The sequence below is a fragment of the Myotis yumanensis genome, unplaced genomic scaffold, assembly GCF_028538775.1.
Source record: "Myotis yumanensis isolate MYYU_CA2020_CCGP unplaced genomic scaffold, mMyoYum1.0.hap1 SCAF_4, whole genome shotgun sequence".
Lineage (NCBI taxonomy): Eukaryota > Metazoa > Chordata > Mammalia > Chiroptera > Vespertilionidae > Myotis > Myotis yumanensis.
Window position 1 is genome coordinate 82,756,109 of NW_027223755.1, and position 22,110 is coordinate 82,778,218.

Consider the following 22,110-nt stretch of genomic DNA (forward strand, 5'->3'; position numbering starts at 1 on the left):
ATTCTTAACACTCCCCATGCTTTCCACTTTTTTGCAGCTGTTGCATTATTTTCTTCTTGGATAAATAAATCTAGCAGAATTTTTAGGTAAATCTTCTGCTTCAGTTTTTTAAAAGGAAGTCCTTTTACACTAATGTTTTAAATGTTTAAAAATACTGCTCTCATTGCATATTGTGTTAGCTGTTATCAACTGATTTGTTTTTCTGGGTTCATTTATGTTCAGATTTCAAGAGAAAGTCTAGCTAGGTCTACATTACTTCAAAATATACATTAGTTCATTGCAGATTTGGTTAAATAGACCATTGGCATCTTTGGTGTTCTTTTCTTTTTAGTTCTTTTGTACTGTTTTATTGATTCAATTATAATAAACGAAAGTAAAAATCAATTATATAAGTTACAGAGCAATACATATTCAGCTATTTTGTGCTGAATCCTTATCATTTAATGATTTTTCTCTTTCTCTTTTCATCCTTAAAGCTCAAGCTATAAAAGCCAAAGGTCCTGTGACGATCCCATACCCTCTTTTCCAGTCACATGTTGAAGACCTTTATGTAGAAGGACTTCCGGAAGGAATTCCTTTCAGAAGGCCATCCACTTATGGAATTCCTCGCCTGGAAAGGATATTACTTGCAAAGGAAAGAATTCGTTTTGTGATTAAGAAGTAAGACTCTTGCACTCTTCTTTGTTCATGATTAGTGCATTTTTTAATATTGTTGACAACTATTAACCACTAGGCTATATTTATATTAAGTTTTAATTATTATATATATTATTTTATTTTCCACTTGTCAGTGTGTCTGTCAGTCATGTCAGAGTTGGCTTTCAGAACATAAACACCTGCTCATATATGATTGCATACAAATATAATTTTCTTTTCCAGTTTTCTGCTAAGTATGCTAAAGAAGGTAGTAACAAAGTATTAATGTCTTGTTTTTTTTAGCGCTCTCTCTCTCTCTCTCTCTCTCTCTCGCTCTCTCTCTCTCTTTCTCAAATCAATAAATATCCTCAGGTGAGAATTGAAAAAAATTAGTGCAGCTATTGAATTGGAAGTGTAAATGCTTCCATTTAAAAATGGCAGCCAGATCACCCATTTTTATATTTTCTACTCTCTTACATTCTATGAAGAATACAATAAAAGTTTAAAAACTAAGAGGGCATTTATTAACATATTTTTGCAATGTTAATTTCCTATTATACCCATGAAATGAGTACTAGATATATTTGTAAAGGAGAACAATTGGAGAATAGTTTGGAAATGATAAAATGTAATTGCTAAACAAAAATTTTCAATGACAGGGCTAGAGGGTTGGTAGTCCTCATCTAGTAACATCTGACTTAGAACGGAAAGAGACGTATCAAAAATGAGTCACCTCATAAAATTTCAGTGCTCTAACTAAGGATAGGGGAAAAAAATCATTTGGTTCTAGGGAGTAAAACCAGGTCATCCACAAGGAGGAACTTGTTGCTAATAGTTTATTTCCCCCCAATATATTGTGATTTAAAGATTTAGTAGTCTTGCCCTAGCCAGTTTGGCTTAGTGGATAGAGTGTCAGCTTACAGACGGAAGGGTCCCAGGTTCGATTCCGGACAAGGGCACATGCCTGAGTTACAGGCTCAGTCCAACGTGCAGGAGGCAGCCAGTCAGTGATTCCCTCTCATCATTGATGTTTCTGTCTATCTCTTCCTCTCCCTTCCTCTCTGAAATCCATAAAAATATATTTTTTAAAAAAGATTTAGTAGTCTCTTATGAAATCGAATGGTAAACAAAATGGCTTGTTCTAAAATCCTGACACTAGCCAAGAGCCATAAATAAGAATCAACCTCCCCCCTACATATTGATGTATTAATAAGTTTATTGTTTTAAGAACTCTTTTGTATTGTCATTTTATTAAATTGTTTTAACTTATTTGAAGTTTATTTTTAATAACAAAATAAATGTATAACTTATTTTAACAGGTTTTGCTTATGTTTGCTAATCTTAAAGCATGTAAAACCCTGTTTGGATGTTTAAATGTTTATGCAAGCTTATCACAAGTTCCTTTATGCTTTGTACATCCTGTTTCAAGGCCTTTCAATTTACTCAGTTATGGGAAACCATCTTCCACATTTGGAAAGGACTTTGTAAAGCCTTTCTTTCCCCAAAGGATAATGTGGTTAGTCTTGATAAGCAAAAACTATTTTGTTTATTTAGAAGGGTAATTCTATAGAGTTTAGCAAATGTTTTATTTCACAGCTTACTATTGATCAAATATTATGTATATCATTGACCTAATCCTGTATTAGATTCTATCATTTCTGGAATTATTGTTAATATAGACATGGTTATGCTTATCTTTGCTGCTTCCTCTCCTCTCCCCCTCCTTCCCACACACACACTCCCAATTACTTTAGGCCATTATAATAAAATAGAGTGATATGGAAGTTAGATTGTGAAAACTATGTGATCTCGAGATTATGTTTTATGAGCCATTTGTGTATTAGGAAAAACTTTAAAAGCAAGTATATTGTCCTACAAATGTTAGTATTGAAATATATTTAGGATTTTTATCATTAATTTATAGATATGTTGAAGTAAGGTAGTCTTGAATGAAATGTAAAATTAAAGGTGCTCATTTAAAATGTTTGTAGTTTGCTTTCTTTGGTGTTATGCTTTTATAAAATGCCTTTGGCTTGCAAAGTTAACTCTTTCTGTCAGGACGCAGGCTATGAAGCATCTTATTAAATAATGTGTAATTACCATTGAGTTTTATTACTCTGAGGGAATCTCAAGAAATTAGAATTAAATTTTACTCGGGAGTCCAGATTGTCTTTTTCTTTAGAAACTGGTCTTAATGACTGAATATTAAATAAGTACTAGTAGTTACTACTTTGATTAATATTACCTTTTGAATATTTAGTACTGTTTCTTACCTTGCAGACATGAACTTCTGAATTCAACACGGGAGGACTTACAGCTTGATAAACCAGCTTCAGGAGGTAGGTCTCCAGTCATGTCAGAACCTTATGTATAAGAAATATACAATGTGCCGTAGCTGGTTTGGCTCAGTGGGTAGAGCAGCAGCTTGCAGACTGAGGGGTCCGGGTCCCACCTTCAGTTCCACTCAGGGGCACATGCCCAAGTTGCAGGCTTAATCCCCAGTAGGGTGCATGCAGGAGACAGCCAATCAATGATTCTCTCTCATCATTGATGTTTCTATCGCTCTCTCCCTCTCCTTTCCTCTCTGAAATCAATGAAAATCTATATATATAAAAGCCCAAGTGACTGTCCAACCATCCGACCATTTGCTATGATGCACAGTGACCACCAAGGGGGGGCAGACACTCCGACCAATAGTTTTGACGTGCACTGACCACCAGGGGGCAGATGCTCAACCCAGAAGCTGCCGAGCGACAGCAACTTTGCAGAGTGCCCTCTTGCACACCAGGACCCCTTGGGGGATGTCAGACTGCCGGTTTCTGCCTGAGTCCCTCAGGCCAGGCTGGGAACCCCACCTGCTGCAGGGACCCGGCTCACTCCACAGACGCCCTTCAAGCCCTGGCGCCGCCCCAGGTGCAGCTGCTGGGGCGGGACCACGGGAAGATGGCTCCAGGACATGTCCAGCCCATCTCGCCCCACCGGCCACCTTCTAATTAATTTCCTTTCAGTGTTCACGAATCTGTGCACTGGGCCTCTAGTCTATATATTTAAAGGCTAAGTGACTGACTGACCAACTGACTGACCGACCAGCTGGTACATAGGACATGCACTGGCAATTTAAAAATAAACATTGACTCGCACATGCACAATACATATAAAGCTCTCGCTGGCGCCAATCGCATGTGTGTTTTGATCTGTCATTGTCGATCGTGAATTTGGTTGTTTTTGTTGACATTCTGAAGCTGAAAGAAAGTGGCATCGTCGACAGAGTATGTCTGAAGACCAACTATATTGGCACAACATACCTCTGAAGCCAAAAGAAGCCGGTGTTGTCGACAGAATATGTCTGAAGAACAACTATTGGCACAACGTACCTCTGAAGCTGAAAGAAAGTGGCGTCTTCAGCAGAATATGTCTGAAGAGCAACTATTGGCACAACGTACCTCTGAAGCCGAAAGAAGCCGGCATTGTCGACGAAATATCTCTAAAGAACAACTATTGGCACAACGTACTTATGACGCTAAAAGAAAGTGACAATGTTGACAGAATGTATCAGAAGACCAACTATTGGCACAACGTACCTCTGAAGCCAAAAGAAGCTGGCGTCATCAACAGAATATGTGTGAAGAACAGTCATCAACAAGTACTACCAGTACTGGTAGGAACTGCCTTCATAGTGAAAATGAAATAAATGAGGATGCAGTTATCGAACATAGTTGTGGTGGAATGACTGTTACATGACAATTTTGCCTATCACTAAATTTCTCCGATGAAAAACCAACTGATGGAAAATTTACTTGATGTTATTGTTTCTTTATTAATCAATTTATATATTATATTATTTTCATATACATTTTACCCATTTTCTTTCATCTCTGACACTTCTATTATAGAGAAAGGGTGAATAACGATATTAAAATATTTCTTCTAATTAATTTCCTTTCAACAATGTGCATGAATCTGTGCACCAGGCCACTAGTATATTAATTAAAAAAAAGAAATATACAATGTCAAAATATTTCCAATACTCTCTAGAACAATAAACTCATTTTCTTAACAGTAACCCATTATAAATAAGTACAAATCAGCATCATATTTTTGGGTAGACTAAAAGAAGCATATCTGTTCTTTTGAGATACAAACATTATCTGGGATAAAGTATTGAACAATTTTTATTTTTTTAATATTAGTTTCTTCCATTTCCTGGAGTTATACATTCTTTTTTTTAATATATCTCTTTATTGATTTCAGAGAGGAAGGGAGAGGGAGAGAGAGATAGAAACATGAATGATGAGAGAGAATCATTGATCGGCTGCCTCCTGTATGTCCCCTACTGGGGATTGAGCCTGCAACCCAGGCATGTGCCCCCAGCTGGAATCTGAGACCCTTCAGTCTACACGCTGACACTCTATCCACTGAGTCAGTCCAGCTAGGGCTATTGAACAATTTATTGCCCAAGTATACATTAGCCAATTAAATAATTATTCATCATTATACCTAGGACATAAAAAGATATACTTCTTAAAGCATATAGGCAACAGTATTATCACTTGTTTGTTAGTTGTGTTTTGAAGGAAATACAATCGTGATTTGTTCTCTTGCTTGCTTTTGCAGGAGAGTAGACTGGGGTGGGTATATAAAATAAAATTTGAGCCCTGGCCGGGTAGTGCAGTTGGTTAGAGCATCATCCAGATACGCCAAGATTTGATCCCTAGTCAGGGCACATACAAGAATCAACCAATGAATGCATAAATAAGTGGAACAACAAATCAATGTCTATTTCTCTCCTCTCTCTCTTTCTCCCCCTCTGTCTGTCTCTCTGTCTCTCAAATCAATAAATAAAAATTTAAGCCCAGTCAGTGTGGTTCAGTGGTTGAACTTCAACCCGTGAACCAAGAGGTCACCAGTTTGATTTCCAGTCAGGTCACATGCCCAGGTTGCTGACTCAATCCCCAGTAGGGACTGTAAAGGGGGTAGCTGATCGATGATATTTCTCATATGTGTTTCTATCTCTTTATCCCTCTCCCTTCCTCTCTCTCTAAAAATCTTTCAGAGAGGTAGAGAGAGATAGAAACATCAATGATGAGAGAGAATCATCGATCGGCTGCCTCCTGCATGCCCGCTGGGGATCGAGCCTGCAGCCCACGCATGTGCTCTGATTGGGAATTGAACCATGATCTCCTGGTTCATAGGTCGATGGTCAACCACTGAGCCATGCCAGCCAGGCAATAAAAACATATTTTTAAAAAAAATTTTTTTAAATACAATTTGCATCACTTAGAGTTTGTGTAGTGGAATGCTTGCGAGTAGTCTTAAATGCCTAAATTTATCATTGCATAAATCTGCTAGCTGTTTCTGAGTAAACTGAATTGTATTATTTTCTACCTTTCTACACTTTAGAACACCTATTACCTATGTAAAATTATCTTAAATTATAAATTTCCATTTTGTCAATTGTTTATTCTTACTCTTTTTATTCAGTGTTAGTACTGTTTTAATAAAAACATTCTGAAATCATATGAATAATTTTAGTCAGAATAGAAAAATGATATTGCCTATTTCATAATTATATTAATGGCATCAAATTGAGGAAATTTGTATACTTTTTATTCCTACAGTAAAGGAAGAGTGGTATGCCAGAATTACTAAATTACGAAAGATGGTAGATCAGCTTTTCTGCAAAAAATTTGGTAAGTCTAATTTTTCCCCCAACTAAAGTATATTATAGAATAATTTCCCCAAATTTTGCTTTAACAAAGTAAATACAATAAATATGACTCACTTCTAGTTTTTCTCTATTGTTTTCAAATATATATTTATAAGCCTGTACCAAAGGGGAGAGAATAGTGTAACAAACTCCCAGATACTCTTTATTATGTCATAGTTTTCTTTTTTTATTTCTTTCAAAAGATACAGAAAAGTTTTTTATAACAAGATCTTAATGTTATTAAGATGGTCTTAGGATCAGGAAACATTAAGTCCACCACAAGTAACCCTTGATCAGCGGCCCTTTATACCTGCAATTGCTGCTTTAAGTCTATTTTGTGGTTAGTGTATTGTTTCCAGAGTGTACTTGGCTTTCTAAAACATTGACATGTACACTGATTTGGATTGTACCAAAATATGATTGCAGCAGGAACTTAGTCTCCTGAATTGTTTTTCTTTTGTAAAGCTGAAGCCTTGGGGAGCACTGAAGCCAAGGCTGTACCTTACCAGAAATTTGAGGCACATCCTAATGATCTCTATGTGGAAGGACTACCAGAAAACATTCCTTTTAGAAGTCCTTCATGGTATGGAATCCCAAGGCTTGAAAAAATTATTCAAGTGGGCAATCGAATTAAATTTGTTATTAAAAGGTAAGATTATAATCTACAGAAATAAATTTAATGTTGTCTTAAATATTAATTTCATGAAAATGGATGACTTTTTGTTCGCTTCTCAGTTGGACTTATTCTAGTATTCAGAATTAAGGTGTTACATTTAGATTCATTTATGGAGCAAATGTTTATTTAGTGCCAGGTACCAGATGTACAAAATTGGGTATGACAGTTCAGAAGACTTATTACAGAGATAAATTCAAGAAAGTATTACTAAGCACTTTGGGGGAGAAGACCAGGGGTAGCATGTAGATTGGTCAGTTGTACATAGAAATTGGAGAATAGGTGTTTCAAATAAAGGAAATAATGTAAGTGGGGCAAGAGGTATCGAATGTACTTTAATGTTTACCTAACCTCACCATTCTGTGCGGAGTGGGTTGAGATGCCTTTTGCGCACCGAGTGAAAGACAGATTGAGGCAGCCAAGTGGAGGAAAGGCCTTATGTCTTATATAATCAGTGGAGTAATTAAACAGTTTTAAAGCTGATTCCCCTTAAAATAATTTGGATTTACATTTTAGAAATGCTGTTTTGGCTTGGGTTTGAAGGATAGCAGAATGGGCAATTTGGGAGCAGGGAGTGTAAACAGAAGGCCTGTTTTTAATACGGAAGAATTGTGGTGGATGTAGACTCTATTACTTGCTTATTACTGTTTGGGGGTTGTGCATTTGTGTATGTTTGTTGGGACTAATTGTATAAGGGAGAGGCAACTTTAGGATGACATAGCTAGATATTTCTAGCTATATTGTGATATAGTTCATTCAGGATTTAAAAAAAGAAGGTTGAGCTGGTTGGAGGGAAAGGTTTTGTACATTTAAGCTTAAAATGCATTTGAGGACATACAGGTAGTTCCACCTGAATCTGTTAAAATTGCCATTTTCAAAATAATCCGGAGTCACCAGAATGGTACTTTCCATTGCACAAGAAGGCAGAATGAACCATATTGAAAATCAGTGGCCCTGCACATATGTGTGGAGAAGGCCTTTAAGGCATTCCTAAATGCTCTGTTACTAATGTCAACTTATTTTTACAGACCAGAACTTCTGACTCACAGTACTACTGAAGTTACTCAGCCAAGAACGAATACACCAGGTAAAATGATAGTGAATTTCTTTTTTAAAAGCTTATGAAGCCCTGGCCAGATAGCTCAGTTGGTTAAAGTGTTGTCTTGATACGTCAAGGTTGCAGGTTTGATCCCTGGTCAGGAACATACAAGAAGCAACCAATGAATGCATAAATAAGTGGAACAATAAATTTATCTCTCTCCCTCTCTTTCCTTTGTCTCTCTCTCTTAAAATCAATAAATAAATAAATTGAAGGGAAAAAACCTTATTAGATAAATTGTTTTTAAGCTTTTAAAAAACCTTTTAAAGCAATGGAATTCCTCTTCTTTCTCCAAAAATATATTTTGAGGAATTTCAGTACAGACACTACTTGATTTATCAATATGAACATAAGCTGTTTTAGAGAATTTGAGCTTTGAATTTGGACCAGTGGTGTTCAGTAGAAATAAAATGTGTGTCACAAATGCAAGCCACATATGTCATTTTAAATTTTCTAGTAAACAAATCTGTTTCAACCTAATGAATATAAAATATACATGAAAAAGGAATTTGCATTTTTTATTTCATATGTTTACTAGAGGCCCAGTGCACGAAATTTGCAGTCCAGGAGCCCTCAGGGGATGTCCGACTGACGGCTTAGGCCCGCTTCTCCTGGCGGGCAGGCCTAAGCCATCAGTCAGACATCCTTTGCGCTGCTGCAGAGGCGGGAGAGGCTCCCGCCACCCCTGCTGTGCTTGCAAGCCATGAGCCTGGCTTTTGGCTGAGTGGCGCTCCCCCAGTGGGAGCGCACTGACCACCAGGGCGCAGCTCCTGTGTTGAGCATTTGTCTCATGGTGGTCAGTGTGTGTCATAGCAACTGGTCATTCTGCCAATCGGTCAATTTACATATTAGCCTTTTATGATATAGGATAGGGTATTCTATTTGAAATGCCCATGTGTATTTTATACTCTTATCTCAATTCAACTTGCCATTTTTTAAGTGCTCAGTTGTCAGATGTGGCAAATGTTGCAGACTATGCAGATTTAAACTTTAATCTTTATTTATACAAACCCTGTTTTTTCATCTTTTTTCCTTCCCTCACCTGAGATATGCTTTTTATTGATTTTAGAGAGAGGAAGGGGTGGGGAAAGGTGGGTAGGAGAGAGAGGGAAGGAGTGAGGGAGAGGAGAGGTGGGGAGGGAGGGAAAAGAAAAGGCAGAAGAAAGAGAAAGAAAGAAACATGAATGTGAGAGAGAAACATAGATCAGTTGCCTCCCATATGGACCCCAACTGGGGATCACACCCGCCACTTTTTGGTGTGCAGGACGTTGCTTCAACTGATCCACACTGAACAGAGCCATACCCTATTTTTCAGATGACAAATACTGTAATTCCAGCAATTGCACTGGCCAATAGAAAGATATATGAAGTCTCAGTTTTAATTATATGAATGGTTTTATTTTCTTTATTTAAGCTATAAGTCTGCTTTTATTTTCCATCTTTTTTTAAAATATGTTTTGTTTTTTTATTGATTTCAGGCAGAAAGGGAAAAGGGAGAGAGAGAGATAGAAATATCAATGATGAGAATCACTTATCAGCTGCCTTCGGAACTTCCCACACGAGATCAATCCTGCAACCCGGGTATATGCCCTGACTGGGAATCAAATGGTGACCTGGTTCATAGGTCTATGCTTAACCACTGAACCATGCTGTCTGGGCTCTTTGTCATCTTTTTGTTTACCATTGCAGAGTGTCAGAAAAGTGACCACAACTTGTATATCTTTTACAGTCTTAGGGACTTTGTTGCCAAGAACCAATGGCTGTTTCTCTGTGTGTGTAGTTAACCATTCTTGTAAATACTAAGGTGAATGAACTATTATACAAGATGGAATTATTTTCTATACTAAAATACTCATCTTTCAACTCTTAGGGTACCTGGAGCAACTGGTGAAGGTCAGCCAGTATGCCAAATAGGTTGTATAATGTTGTGTTGATCATGGCATGAAAACTGGTTGAGAATTACTAAACTAGGGAAACAAAATTATCCTGTGCCAGGAATCCTGCAGGTTGAGCATCAAAATCAGCACAGCAACTGCCTCAGCATGCATTTTTGATTTAGGCAAGAAACAATGTATTGATGATGAATTGAAGATTGGATAGGACACAGCTTTTGCTAAGGGAAGTATTCCCAAAGGTAGAGCTTTAATATTGATTAGCCAGAATATGATGGAAGTCTATGAATGACCTTTCATTTCTCAAGACAGACCTCAAATTCAAGTTTGTGATTAATATGATCACTGCTTAATATTGACTGCAAACTGAGAATGTTAAACATGCATCATTGAAAGGATATACAGGCACCATAGATGTCACTCCAAGGATTGAGTAATAGCATTTTCATCAGTACTTGACCTGCTGTCTCCTAGCATAGATAATTCAAGTCCTATTATCAAAAGAACTGATTCTCTGAATCATTAACAATGTTTGGCCTCCTATTAGTCATAGATTTTAGAAAGAATTAAAGGTTATCATTCTTCATCCCAACAAAATGTTAAGTTGGTGTTCCAGTGAGCCAACTTGAGTTGCTGGGCCAACTCAAGTTTAGACTATACAACAAAAGTTTTGTTAGTCACTATTGCCATCAGCAATGTCTTTTTAATTCTTGGCATGACCTGGGATTAGGTAATAGTTGTATGCCTAAATACACTGTGGGTGTACTTCACCTTCAATTTGATAAAAGACAATATGTCAACTGTGAGAAAGTTGTGGAGCTAGCCAGGTAATTGAGTTTTGAATGAGAAGAATGGGGTGGTATTACTTGGCTCTTCTGAGGAGTAGTTCAGAGATCTTTTGTAAAACCAGAAAAGGAAGTGTAGGATGAGGTGAGGTGGAAGGGGTGTCTGAGCAACAAGTTAACAGAAGCTCTTTACCTTGGAGAAGGAGAAGCTAGATACCTTTATAGTAATAATTCAGATTTTGTTTTTACCAGAGTTACTCTGGCTGAATGGTTACACTACCATGCTAAATCCTTGAGATGCTAGTTTTCTTTTAAAGCAAAACTTTTAATGTTCTTTTACAGTAAAGGTAACGAAATATTAAGAGACTTTCTGAGGCCACCAACTTTTAGCAATATTTTCAGAACCTCTCCAACATCTCCTACTGCCTTTGTCAGTAAACACAATGACATTCACACTTAATTTTGTCACACAAGTCCTGATTATCTGTCCCAGTGAGTGATATCCTGCACGTCTTTTTAATGACATATTTTTCTTTATTTTTACATCACATTTAAAAGGGAATGTTTGTCTTATAAATAAGGGTTAAGGAAATAACCAGTTGTAGATGTGAGTAGTGTTGAGTGACAACTCTCAAATCTCTTTAACATTTATTTCTGCCATTTATTTCCATTTCTTTACCATTTATTTCTTGCTGTGATTAGTGAAGTTTGCTTTGTGTGGGTTTCTAGGCACATATCTGTTCAATAAAACAAGGAATGCCTGTATGGAAAGCAATTGCAAGTGAAGTTGTTGGTTGAACCTGGTATAGGCCTTCCCAATCCCCACAGGATTCTCTGATGTGACTCCAAGGAGGAATGTTTGAAAACCACTTATTTAGCCCTGGCTGGTGGCTCAGTTGGTTGGAACACCGTCCTATACATCAAAATATTATGGGTTCCATTCCTGGTCGGGGCACATACCCAGGCTGTGGGTTTGATCCCCAATTGGGTGTATATGGGAGGCAACTGGTAGATGTTTCTCTCCCACATCTGTGTTTCTGTTTCTCCCCCTTCCTCTCTCTCTCAAATAATTAAAAACATACTTGGGTGAGGATCAAAAAACACACAAAACACTCATTTAGAGCACTCTTATGAACAAGTTCTGTGTTGTTGTTTTTCAAGTATGTTTTTATTTATTATTTAGAGAGAGGGAGAGGAAAGGAAAGATATAGATAAAAACATTGATGAGAGAGAAACATTGATCAGCCACCCCCACCAGGGACTGAGCCCAAAACATGGGCACATGCCCCATCCAGGAATCAAACCAGCTACTTCTTGAGTCATGGATTGACACTCAACCACTGTGTCACACCGGCTGGGCTGAACATGAACAAGTTATTTGTTTACAATGTGAACTTAAATTTGAACCCTGTCTGTCTCAGTTCTGATATTTGACAAGTGCAGGAAATCGTTCCTTTTTTCTTTCTTTTTTGTTTGTTTGTTGTTAATCCACACCCAAGGATATTTTTCTTAGAGAGAGTGGAAGGGAGGGGTAGAGACGGAGAGACACATCAATGTGAGAGAGACATATCAATTAGTTGCAACCCACATACCAGAATCGAACCTGGAATCCTTCAGTCTGAGGCCAACACTTTATCCACTGAGCCAAACTGGCTAGGGCAGGAAATCATTATTTCCTTAAGATCCAATGTTTTTGTTCTTAAATAAAATTGAATTAAGAGTATCCCTGGACACCCTAACTGGTTTTGCTCAGTGGATAGAGTGTTGGCCTGCAGACTCAAGGGTCCCGGGTTTGATTCCTGTCAAGGGCCTGTACCTTGGTTGCGGGCACATCCCTAGTAGGAGGTGTGCAGGAGGGGGCTGATCGATGTTTCTCTCATAGATGTTTCTAACTTTCTATCCCTCTCCCTTCCTCTCTGTAAAAAAACAAAATATATTTTTTAAAAAAAGAGTATCCCTGGATTATACACCTAAAACTAATATAATATTATATGTCAATCACATCTCAATTTTTTAAAAAGAGCATCATCACTGGAAAGAACAGCATTCAATCTAATTTTGTGTCAGAACCAATAAGGAGCATTATTAATTAGTTTTATTTTTGTTTTGTAGTCAAAGAAGATTGGAATGTCAGAATTACCAAGCTACGGAAGCAAGTGGAAGAGATTTTTAATTTGAAATTTGGTAAGTAAAACTCAGTGATTATGTCTTAATTGAAAAACAAATGAAAGGCAGTGTTCTGAATGAATTATATCAGTTCATGACCTAAAGAAGGATGGTCCCAGAAAATGGGTTTTGGTTTATTTCTGCTACTAAATTCACTATTCAAACTGAACAGTTTATTTTTTCTTGGATTCAGTTTTCTCATATGTCAAAATGGGAGAGCAAGGGAGGAATTGGGCTAAATCTCAGTTCCTCTGCTGTACTTCTAATCTGGCTAACACCGAATGGCCACTAGGTTTCACCATGTTTCAAAGTAGAGTTGTGACAGCGGTTTCCTGGAGCGCTGTCTGGAGAGGGATTCTGAGGAGGATCAGCAGGAGAGTTTCCATCGACTGGGTGTGTGTCGTGGAGAAGGAAGTAGGGAGTGGGAGAGATAGCAGTATTCCCTGGGCGGTCCCATCGTCCTTTTAATACCTGGTATTGACGTTTGTGTCCTATATCAGGAATCTTATTTACTCAGCCTCTGATCTCTAACTTGAGTTATGCTTAGATACATCATATGCAACTTATTTTTTAAACAGCAAACTTGCATCTAGGTGACATACAAAGGCTGGGTACGTGCTATAGTTCATTCTGCCCAGAGCACAGAGATAATTTTGACTAGTAATATAATTGTCCCTTTGATTTGAAGTGTTAAAATGTTCATCTTAAAAGTACTTATTTTTCTAGGCTTGTTCTTCAGTTTTGCACAATATACTAAGCCTTCCTATTGAGTGGATATTAATAGATTGTAGGGAACTTTTGCATAACATATTTGAGAATGTCCAGATGTTTACTGGGTTAATTGTGGTAATTATTTTGCAATATGTACAAATACTGTATTGTTATATTATACACTGGAAACTAATATGATGTTATATGTCAATTACACCTCTAGAAAAGATAAAACATGAAAAGAAAATGCTGTCAGACAAAAATAAAAGATTGTAAAATTTTATTTTCCATATGTTTGTTTGTTTGTTTGTTTGTTTTCCCAATTTCAGCTCAAGCTCTTGGACTCACAGAGGCAGTAAAAGTACCATACCCTGTGTTTGAATCAAATCCTGAGTTCCTTTATGTAGAAGGCTTGCCAGAAGGAATTCCCTTCCGAAGCCCTACCTGGTTTGGAATTCCACGACTTGAAAGGATTGTTCGTGGCAGTAATAAAATCAAGTTTGTTGTTAAAAAGTAAGTTCTATTTGCCAATGTAGTCATTTCTGGAATTACGATAAAGTTATTATTTCTATTTAAATTATTTTCTAGCTCCATGTGACAGCTAAGCCTTTGACATCCAGGATGGAAAAGCATAGCTCTGAGCTACAGTCCTGGCATTGTCCATTGCCTTTGCAAGTTCTTTAACTTATACTTGATTTTCTTCATTAGTACAAAAAGAATTATAACACCTGCCTCACAATGGTGACATTCAAGTTGGTTAGAAACAACTCTCTCTTAATATGGCTGAATATTTGCATGGAGGATGAAAATGCTCATTTTTATCCTTTCTCTTATTCCTTGTTAAACTTAGGGGCAACTGAATCTCAATGATTAAGTTCCTTATTACTTGTCTGCATAATTTTAGTAGCTGCAGAAACTAGTGTTAATTTTCGTTTTCATGAAAGAAGCTATTTATTTTTCCTAAAATCATTTAGTAGATAGTTGTGGGAAGGAAAAGTGAGTTTTTTTAGGTTCAGTAAAGTAGACAGACAATATTGTTGCATTACAGAATGATCCTGTGATCACCTTTATTAAAAATATTGGTCATGATCATTTTTACTAACTGTGAAGACCAATATTATTATACTGGTTATTGTAATGTTTCTTTGTTTTTTCTCTAGACCTGAACTGGTTATTTCCTACTTGCCTCCTGGAATGGCTAGTAAAATAAACACTAAAGGTAAGAGATTATATATACTCTTTATTATACTTCAGTGCATTAAAACATTGTTTTTCAACATTACCTAAATCATACTGAAACATTGACCAATATTTTTAAGGTATTTTATTTAATGGACCTTTTGTTTTTCAAACATTCATTTAAAATTTCATGTTTGCAATCCTCCGTTCATGTTTTCACAGCTTTGTTGAGACTCATGTGGAGGATAACACTACCAGTTTAATTCTTCAGGTTTCTTTGAAAAGAGCCAAACTGTATGAATTTTAATACTCCGCTCTTATAAAGCATCCCCTTCTGTTTTTCTTACAATATGCAAAAATAATTATGTGCTTACTTGACAGCCCTGCAGTCCCCAAAAAGACCACGAAGCCCTGGGAGTAATTCAAAAGTTCCTGAAATTGAGGTCACCGTGGAAGGTGAGGCCACTCTGTGGCATGCTTCTGTTGATTTTCCACTTCACTAGTTATGTTTGTTGATTCTTCAGATTCCTATATATATTTTTATGCAAATGAGTTTTTATAATACTGGTTTTAGATGTGAATATACTAACTGATTAAAGCTAAATTTCTGAATGTTTCTGATTGAAATTTTCAAAATGGTTAACATGATGTTCATTGAGCATATTGTAAACTGCTTGCAAGAAAATCCCTAAAATTTTTTTCTGTCTTATTAAGGTGACAGGAATGTGTGGAATTTTTTTTTTTCTGATATCCTTTATTTCCTATTCATTTCAGGAAAAAAGTTTAGGGATGGTATAATAGGCAGCACTTGTCAAGGGCACATACCTCAGTTGCATGCTTGATCACCATGTGGGAGGCAACCAATCAATGTGTCTCTCTCACATCGCTGTTTCTCTCTCTCTGTCTCTCACCTCCACTCTCTCTAAAATCAATGGAAAAATATCCTCAGGTGAAGATTAATAAAAATAAATAAATAAAATGTATTCTAAAAAATAAAATAAAAAGCAGTACCTTGGATTAAACTAGTTCCTTCTACATCCTCAGGTTACTTCCTTTTCTCCACTTCCATTAGGTTTGTGGAATTCATACCTTTTCAGGATCACATGTGAAAGTACTTCATTTAGTATTAAAGACAATCCTCAACCTATATCTTAGGTGTGGCTATGTCCTTCCATCTTTTCATTAATACAGAAGAAAAAGATAACTTCATGAGGGTAATTCTTTGTTGTCATATAACCTCAAGTTTTGTATTGAGTTTTCATGTTGATATTAAGTGGAGCCTTAGTCCATCCCTATTTAGTTATCTTGTATATTCACAGAGAACCTGTTTTGTCACATGAAAGGCATCAGGAATTCTTGTTCTATTTATGGATAGCATACACCAGTTTAGTAATGTCTGTTAAAAATTGAATTTAAGCGCCAAAGCCAGTTTGGCTCAGTGGATGGAGCGTCGGCCTGTGGACTGAAGGGTCCCAGGTTCGATTCCGGTCAGGGGCATGTACCTTGGTTGCGGGCACATTCCCAGTAGGGGGTGTGCAGGAGGCAGCTGATCGATATTTCTCTCTCATCGATGTTTCTAACTCTCTCTCTCTCTCCCTTCCTCTCTGTAAAAAATCAATAAAATATATTTATAAAAAAAAAAAAAATTTGAATTTAAATATGGCCTGACCAGTGTGGCTCAGCGGTTGAATGTTGACCAAAGAACCAGAAGGTCACTGTTCGATTCCTGGTCAGAGTACATGCCCAGGTTTCTATCTCTCTCCCCTCCTCTCTCTGAAATCAATCAAAACAAATAAGCAAACAAGTTTAAATGTACTCAATCCTTTACTTTCCTCTTTTTGGATAAGATCTGAGGAAGATTTCTCTAATACACAAATTTTCCATGCTTTCCTGAAGGAACTCAAGTAAAAAGTAAGATGCTTAGGGTGTTACTTTTATTTTATTTTTCTCTTTTTTAAAATTAAATCTTTATTGTTCAGATTATTACAGTTGTTCCTCTTTTTTCCTCCATAGCTCCCCTCCACCCGGTTCCCACCCCATCCTCCGCCCCTCCCCCACTGTCCTCATCAATAGGTGCACGATTTTTGTCCAGTCTCTTCCCGCATTCCCCACACCCCTTTCCCCCACAAGAATAGTCAGTCCACTCCCTTTCTATGCCCCTGATTCTATTATATTCACCAATTTGTTCTGTTCATCAGATTATTTATTCACTTGATTTTTAGATTCACTTGTTGATAGATGTGTATTTCTTGTTCATAATTTGTATCTTTACCTTTTTCTTCTTCTTCCTCTTCTTAAAGGATACCTTTCAGCATTTCATATAATACTGGTTTGGCGGTGATGAACTCCTTTAGCTTTTCCTTATCTGTGAAGCTCTTTATCTGACCTTCAATTCTGAATGATAGCTTTGCTGGATAAAGTAATCTTGGTTGTAGGTTCTTGGCATTCATCACTTTGAATATTTCTTGCCACTCCCTTCTGGCCTGCAAAGTTTCTGTTGAGAAATCAGCTGATAGTCATATGGGTACTCCCTTGTAGGTAACTGACTGTCTTTCTCTTGCTGCTTTTAAGATTCTCTCTTTGTCTTTTGCTCTTGGCATTTTAATTATGATGTGTCTTGGTGTGGTCCTCTTTGGATTCCTTTTGTTTGGGGTTCTCTGCGCTTCCTGGACCTGTAAGTCTATTTATTTCACCAGGTGGGGGAAGTTTTCTGTCATTATTTCTTCAAATAGGTTTTCAATATCTTGCTCTCTCTCTTCTTCTGGCACCCCTATAATTCGGATGTTGGTGCGTGTGAAGCTGTCCTAGAGGCTCCTTCCACTATCTTCGTATTTTTGGATTCTTTTTTCATTTTGCTTTTCTGGTTGGGTGTTTTTTGCTTCTTCATATTTCAAATCTTTTACTTGATTCTTGCAATCCTCTAGTCTGCTGTTGGAACTCTGCATAATATCCTTTATTTCAGTCAGTGTATGCTTAATTTCTAGTTGGTCCTTTTTCATAACCTCGAGGGTCTCACTACATTTATCGGCGGTCTCACCAGTCTTTTCGAGGGTCTTACTAAATTTATCGGCAGTTTCTAGAAAGTTTTTGAAAAACCTTAAAAGTGTGGTTTTGAACTCTATATCCAGTCGATTGCTTTCCTCCATTTCTGTCATTTGTGACCTGTTTCTTTGTCTCCGCATTTTTTATGCTTCCCTGTGTTGGTAGAGTGCCTTTGTGTGCTATGTGTCCTATAGGGCCCAGTGGCTCAGCCTCCCCATTTACCTGAGGTGGACACTCTTGGTGCATCCCTTTGTGGGCTTTGTGCACAGTCTTGTTAAGCCTTGATTGTTGTAAGTATCACTGGGAGGAATTGACCTCCAGACTAATTGACTGTGAGAATCAGCTGTGTCTATGGTGGGAGAACTTCTGTGCTGAAGACATAGGGTGTTACTTTTAGTAAAAAGATCGAGATGCTGAGGAACCAGACAAACCTGGGTCTGAAACCATATAGATTTTGACAATATGAACAATGATTCTGCATAAGATGGTGATGAAAGCTTCACAGAGAAGTTTACATGTGAACTAGGCTTTGCTGAAAGAGCAGAATATCTCCAGGCAGAGACAGAAATGCCATTCCAGAGAGAGCATAGCGTGAGCAAAGGTACTGATTACTAGTAAATACAGTAACACAGTTTGAGTGATGACAAATAATCTCATGTCTTAGGGCGCATCGTTTTGCATCTTGTTTCAACTGTACTTGTTATCTCAGGACCTTTTAAGGCTTCAATGTCCAGAAAAGTCCTGGAACCAGCTGATTCTAGGGTCATAATAGTTGCATTCTTGATATGATTGATCACTGCTGTCTTCATTTGATATTAATGAGTAAAATCAATAAAGGAGTAATGGCCCCAAAATGTCACTAAGGTTGTGAGATTAAAGGTCACGAAAAGAGAGTAAGGTTCAGAAGGAAAGGAGGGATGGTACATGACAAAGAATCAGGAAGTTGAATAAAACGCTCAAATCAAGAGATAGAAAGGATATTTTACAATATAACAATATATTCTGATAGGAGTAAAGAAAGGTGTTATAAGAAAACTTTGTACCTCAAAAAAGGAGAGATTGCTGTCAAAAAACCCTGGTAGAGTTACAAACTTTCTTATTTTAAAACATTCTGGATATTAAGAAACATGACTCAATACATAGAGGACAGACAACATGCAGTAAAAGTCACTACACTGCTAACCTTTTTTTCTCCTGTTTGACTAGTGTAAAGTTATATTGTGTATATACTAGTGTCCTGATCTCAAATTAATCTGTGAATGTTAAATATTAAAATCAGGAGATAATCAAACATCCAGTTAATACACACTGTTTTTATAGGCACTATTCTATAGAGCAGGGGTGGGGAATGTCTGGTCCGCAGGCCGTATAAGGCCCGAGAAATCATTTGGCCTGGCCGTGCCAAGGCATTAGGGGTGAATTAATTAAATGTTTGGCCAAATATAGCAGGCTAATTTTTTTAAATATTTTTATTGATTTTTTACAGAGAGGAAGGGAGAGGGATAGAAAGCTAGAAACATCGATGAGAGAGAAACATCGATCAGCTGCCTCCCGCACATGCCCGCAACCAAGGTACATGCCCTTGACCAGAATCGAACCTGGGACCCTTCAGTCCACAGGCCACTGAGCCAAACCGGTCAGGGCCAGGCTAATTTTTTTTTCTGTGGCTAAAGTATTTTATTAAATTAAATATGTAATTTGTAAATGGCTTCATAAGAAATTTTTTTTTTTGGTGGCAGTGGTGGGATATGAGAAATTTTTAAGGCAAAGTTACAAAACATTTTCAATAAAAAAGTAGAGTTAACAGCAAAATTACATTTTCTTTATTTTATATAATAAAGCAGTAATATGCAAGTTGACCATCACGCCCTCGTACAAGATGGCCACTCCCCTGTGGTCAAAAGATGGCTGCCACAAGATGGCCTGCAGGGAGGGCAGTTAGGGGTGACCGGGCCTGCAGGGGAGGGCAGTTGGGCGCGACCGGGCCAGCAGGGGAAGGCAGTTGAAGATGATCGGGCCGGCAGGGGAGCAGTTAGGTGTCTGTCAGGCTGGCAGGCAGAAGCGGTTAGGGGCAATCAGGCAGGCAGGCAGGTGAGCAGTTAGGAGCCAGCAGTACTGGATTGTGAGAGGGATGTCCGACTGCTCCTAGGGGTCCCAGATTGGAGAGGGTGCAGGCTGGGCTGAAGGACACACACACCAGTGCACAAATTTCGTGCACTGGGCCTCTAGTACAAATAAAAACATTGAGTTTCTAATGCTAGTATACTGTCTGAAATTTTTACTATATATTCTCTAACTGATAGTTGCAATGATGTATTTAATGAGAAGTCCCACAGTTAACTCAGTCATCTATATATATAAAAGCCCAAACGAGAGAAGCCAAGATGGCGGCATAGGTAAACACCGAAAATTGCTGCCTCCCACAACAACTACAAAAATACAACTAAAAGCCAAAACAGACATCATCCAGAACTACAGGAAGGCTGGCTGAGTGGAAATTCTACAACTAGAAGGAAAGAGAAAAGCACACTGAGACTCAGAGGAGGTGCAGAAGTCAAGTGCAGAGGTACAGAGGCGCACGCGGCAAGGGCTGGCAACTGAGAACGCGGCTGTCTTTTTGAATCGGGAGGGAGTCACAAGCCCCCGACTGCTCTGAACTCCAGTTCCGGGAAGTCTCTGGGGACCCAGACTCATACAGGGAGAAACTGGACTGTCTGGCAGTGGGCAGAACTCGGAACTCGAGGGCGGCTTTCTCTCAGAGGTGCTTGCAGGGATTACGGGACACTGAAACGCGGGGCCTCTTAGGGCAGGGCTGGGGATCAGCCATAGCTGCTTGCTCCGCCTTGTTGATTCCCTGAGATCCCGCCCCACCCAAGCTGGGAGCAGAGGCTTTTGCATATAAATGCCCTTTGCAATCTGAAAATTACCTAACAAACTGCAGCTGGGCCAGACAGACCCAGAACTTCCAAGAGAAGGCCCAAGGCCGCACAGCAGCTTGCATTGCTTCACAGCTGGGCCTCATCTGGGCACCTCCAAACCCCAAACAAGGAAGGGGAATCTGCAGATCTCTTCGTAGCTCCTGCTGGGTAGTCTCAGGCAGAGCTAAATTAGCACCTCCTTAGATCCAAGAGCCAGTGGTCAGAGTGAGACCATCCAGATTACAACTCCTCAGATCCATAAGGGACACACTCAGGGGCAGACTCAGTGAGCACCAAAGCCCCACTGAAGCAAGTCTTGCCCCATAAGGGTGTCTTCAGCACAGAAGTTCTCCCTCTGCAGACACAGCTGATTCCCACAGCTAATTGGCCTGGAGGTCAATTCCTCCCAGTGATATCTACAACAATCAAGGCTTAACTACAACAAGACTGTGCACAAAGCCCACAAAGGGGTGCACCATGAGTGTCCACCTCAGGTAATTGGGGAGGCTGAGCCACTGGGCCCTATAGGACACATAGCACAGAAAGCCACTCTACCAACACAGGGAAGCATAAAAAATGCGGAGACAAAGGAACAGATCACAAATGACAGAAATGGAAGAAAGCAAACGACTGGATATAGAGTTCAAAACCACAATTATAAGGTTTTTCAAGAATTTTCTAGAAACCGCTGATAAATTTAGTGAGACCCTGGAGGATATGAAAAAAGACCAACTAGAAATTAAGCATACACTGACTGAAATAAAGAATAATATACAGAGATCCAAAAGCAGCAAGAGGATCCCAAGAATCAAGTCAAAAATTTGAAATACGAAGAAGCAAAACATGCTCAACCGGAAAAACAAAAAGAAAAAAGAATCCAAAAATATGAAGATAGTGTAAGGAGCCTCTGGGACAGCTTCAAGCGCACCAACATCCGAATTATGGGGGTGCCAGAAGAAGAGAGAGAGCAAGATATTGAAAACCTATTTGAAGAAATAATGACAGAAAACTTCCCCTACCTGGTGAAAGAAATAGACTTACAAATCCAGGAAGCGCAGAGAACCCCAAACAAAAGGAATCCAAAGAGGACCACACCAAGACACATCATAATTAAAATTCCAAGAGCAAAAGACAAAGAGAGAATCTTAAAAGCAGCAAGAGAAAGACAGTCAGTTACCTACAAGGGAGTACCCATATGACTGTCAGCTGATTTCTCAACAGAAACTTTGCAGGCCAGAAGGGAGTGGCAAGAAATATTCAAAGTGATGAATGCCAAGAACCTACAACCAAGAGTACTTTATC

General features: G+C 38.3%; 1 protein-coding gene across 6 annotated transcripts in view; it reads left to right on the forward strand.

Annotated features, from left to right (window-relative positions):
* Nucleotides 1-22,110, forward strand: part of GTF2I (general transcription factor IIi) — a 121,456-nt gene that overhangs the window by 83,931 nt on the left and 15,415 nt on the right. For all 6 annotated transcript variants that reach the window (XM_070412821.1, XM_070412818.1, XM_070412816.1 and 3 more), the window contains 9 exons: nt 477-660; nt 2,917-2,975; nt 6,255-6,326; nt 6,809-6,992; nt 8,045-8,103; nt 12,905-12,976; nt 13,999-14,182; nt 14,830-14,888; nt 15,230-15,304. In XM_070412821.1, coding sequence (XP_070268922.1) covers nt 477-660; nt 2,917-2,975; nt 6,255-6,326; nt 6,809-6,992; nt 8,045-8,103; nt 12,905-12,976; nt 13,999-14,182; nt 14,830-14,888; nt 15,230-15,304 — 948 coding nt within the window. The remainder of the gene's footprint in view (nt 1-476; nt 661-2,916; nt 2,976-6,254; nt 6,327-6,808; nt 6,993-8,044; nt 8,104-12,904; nt 12,977-13,998; nt 14,183-14,829; nt 14,889-15,229; nt 15,305-22,110) is intronic.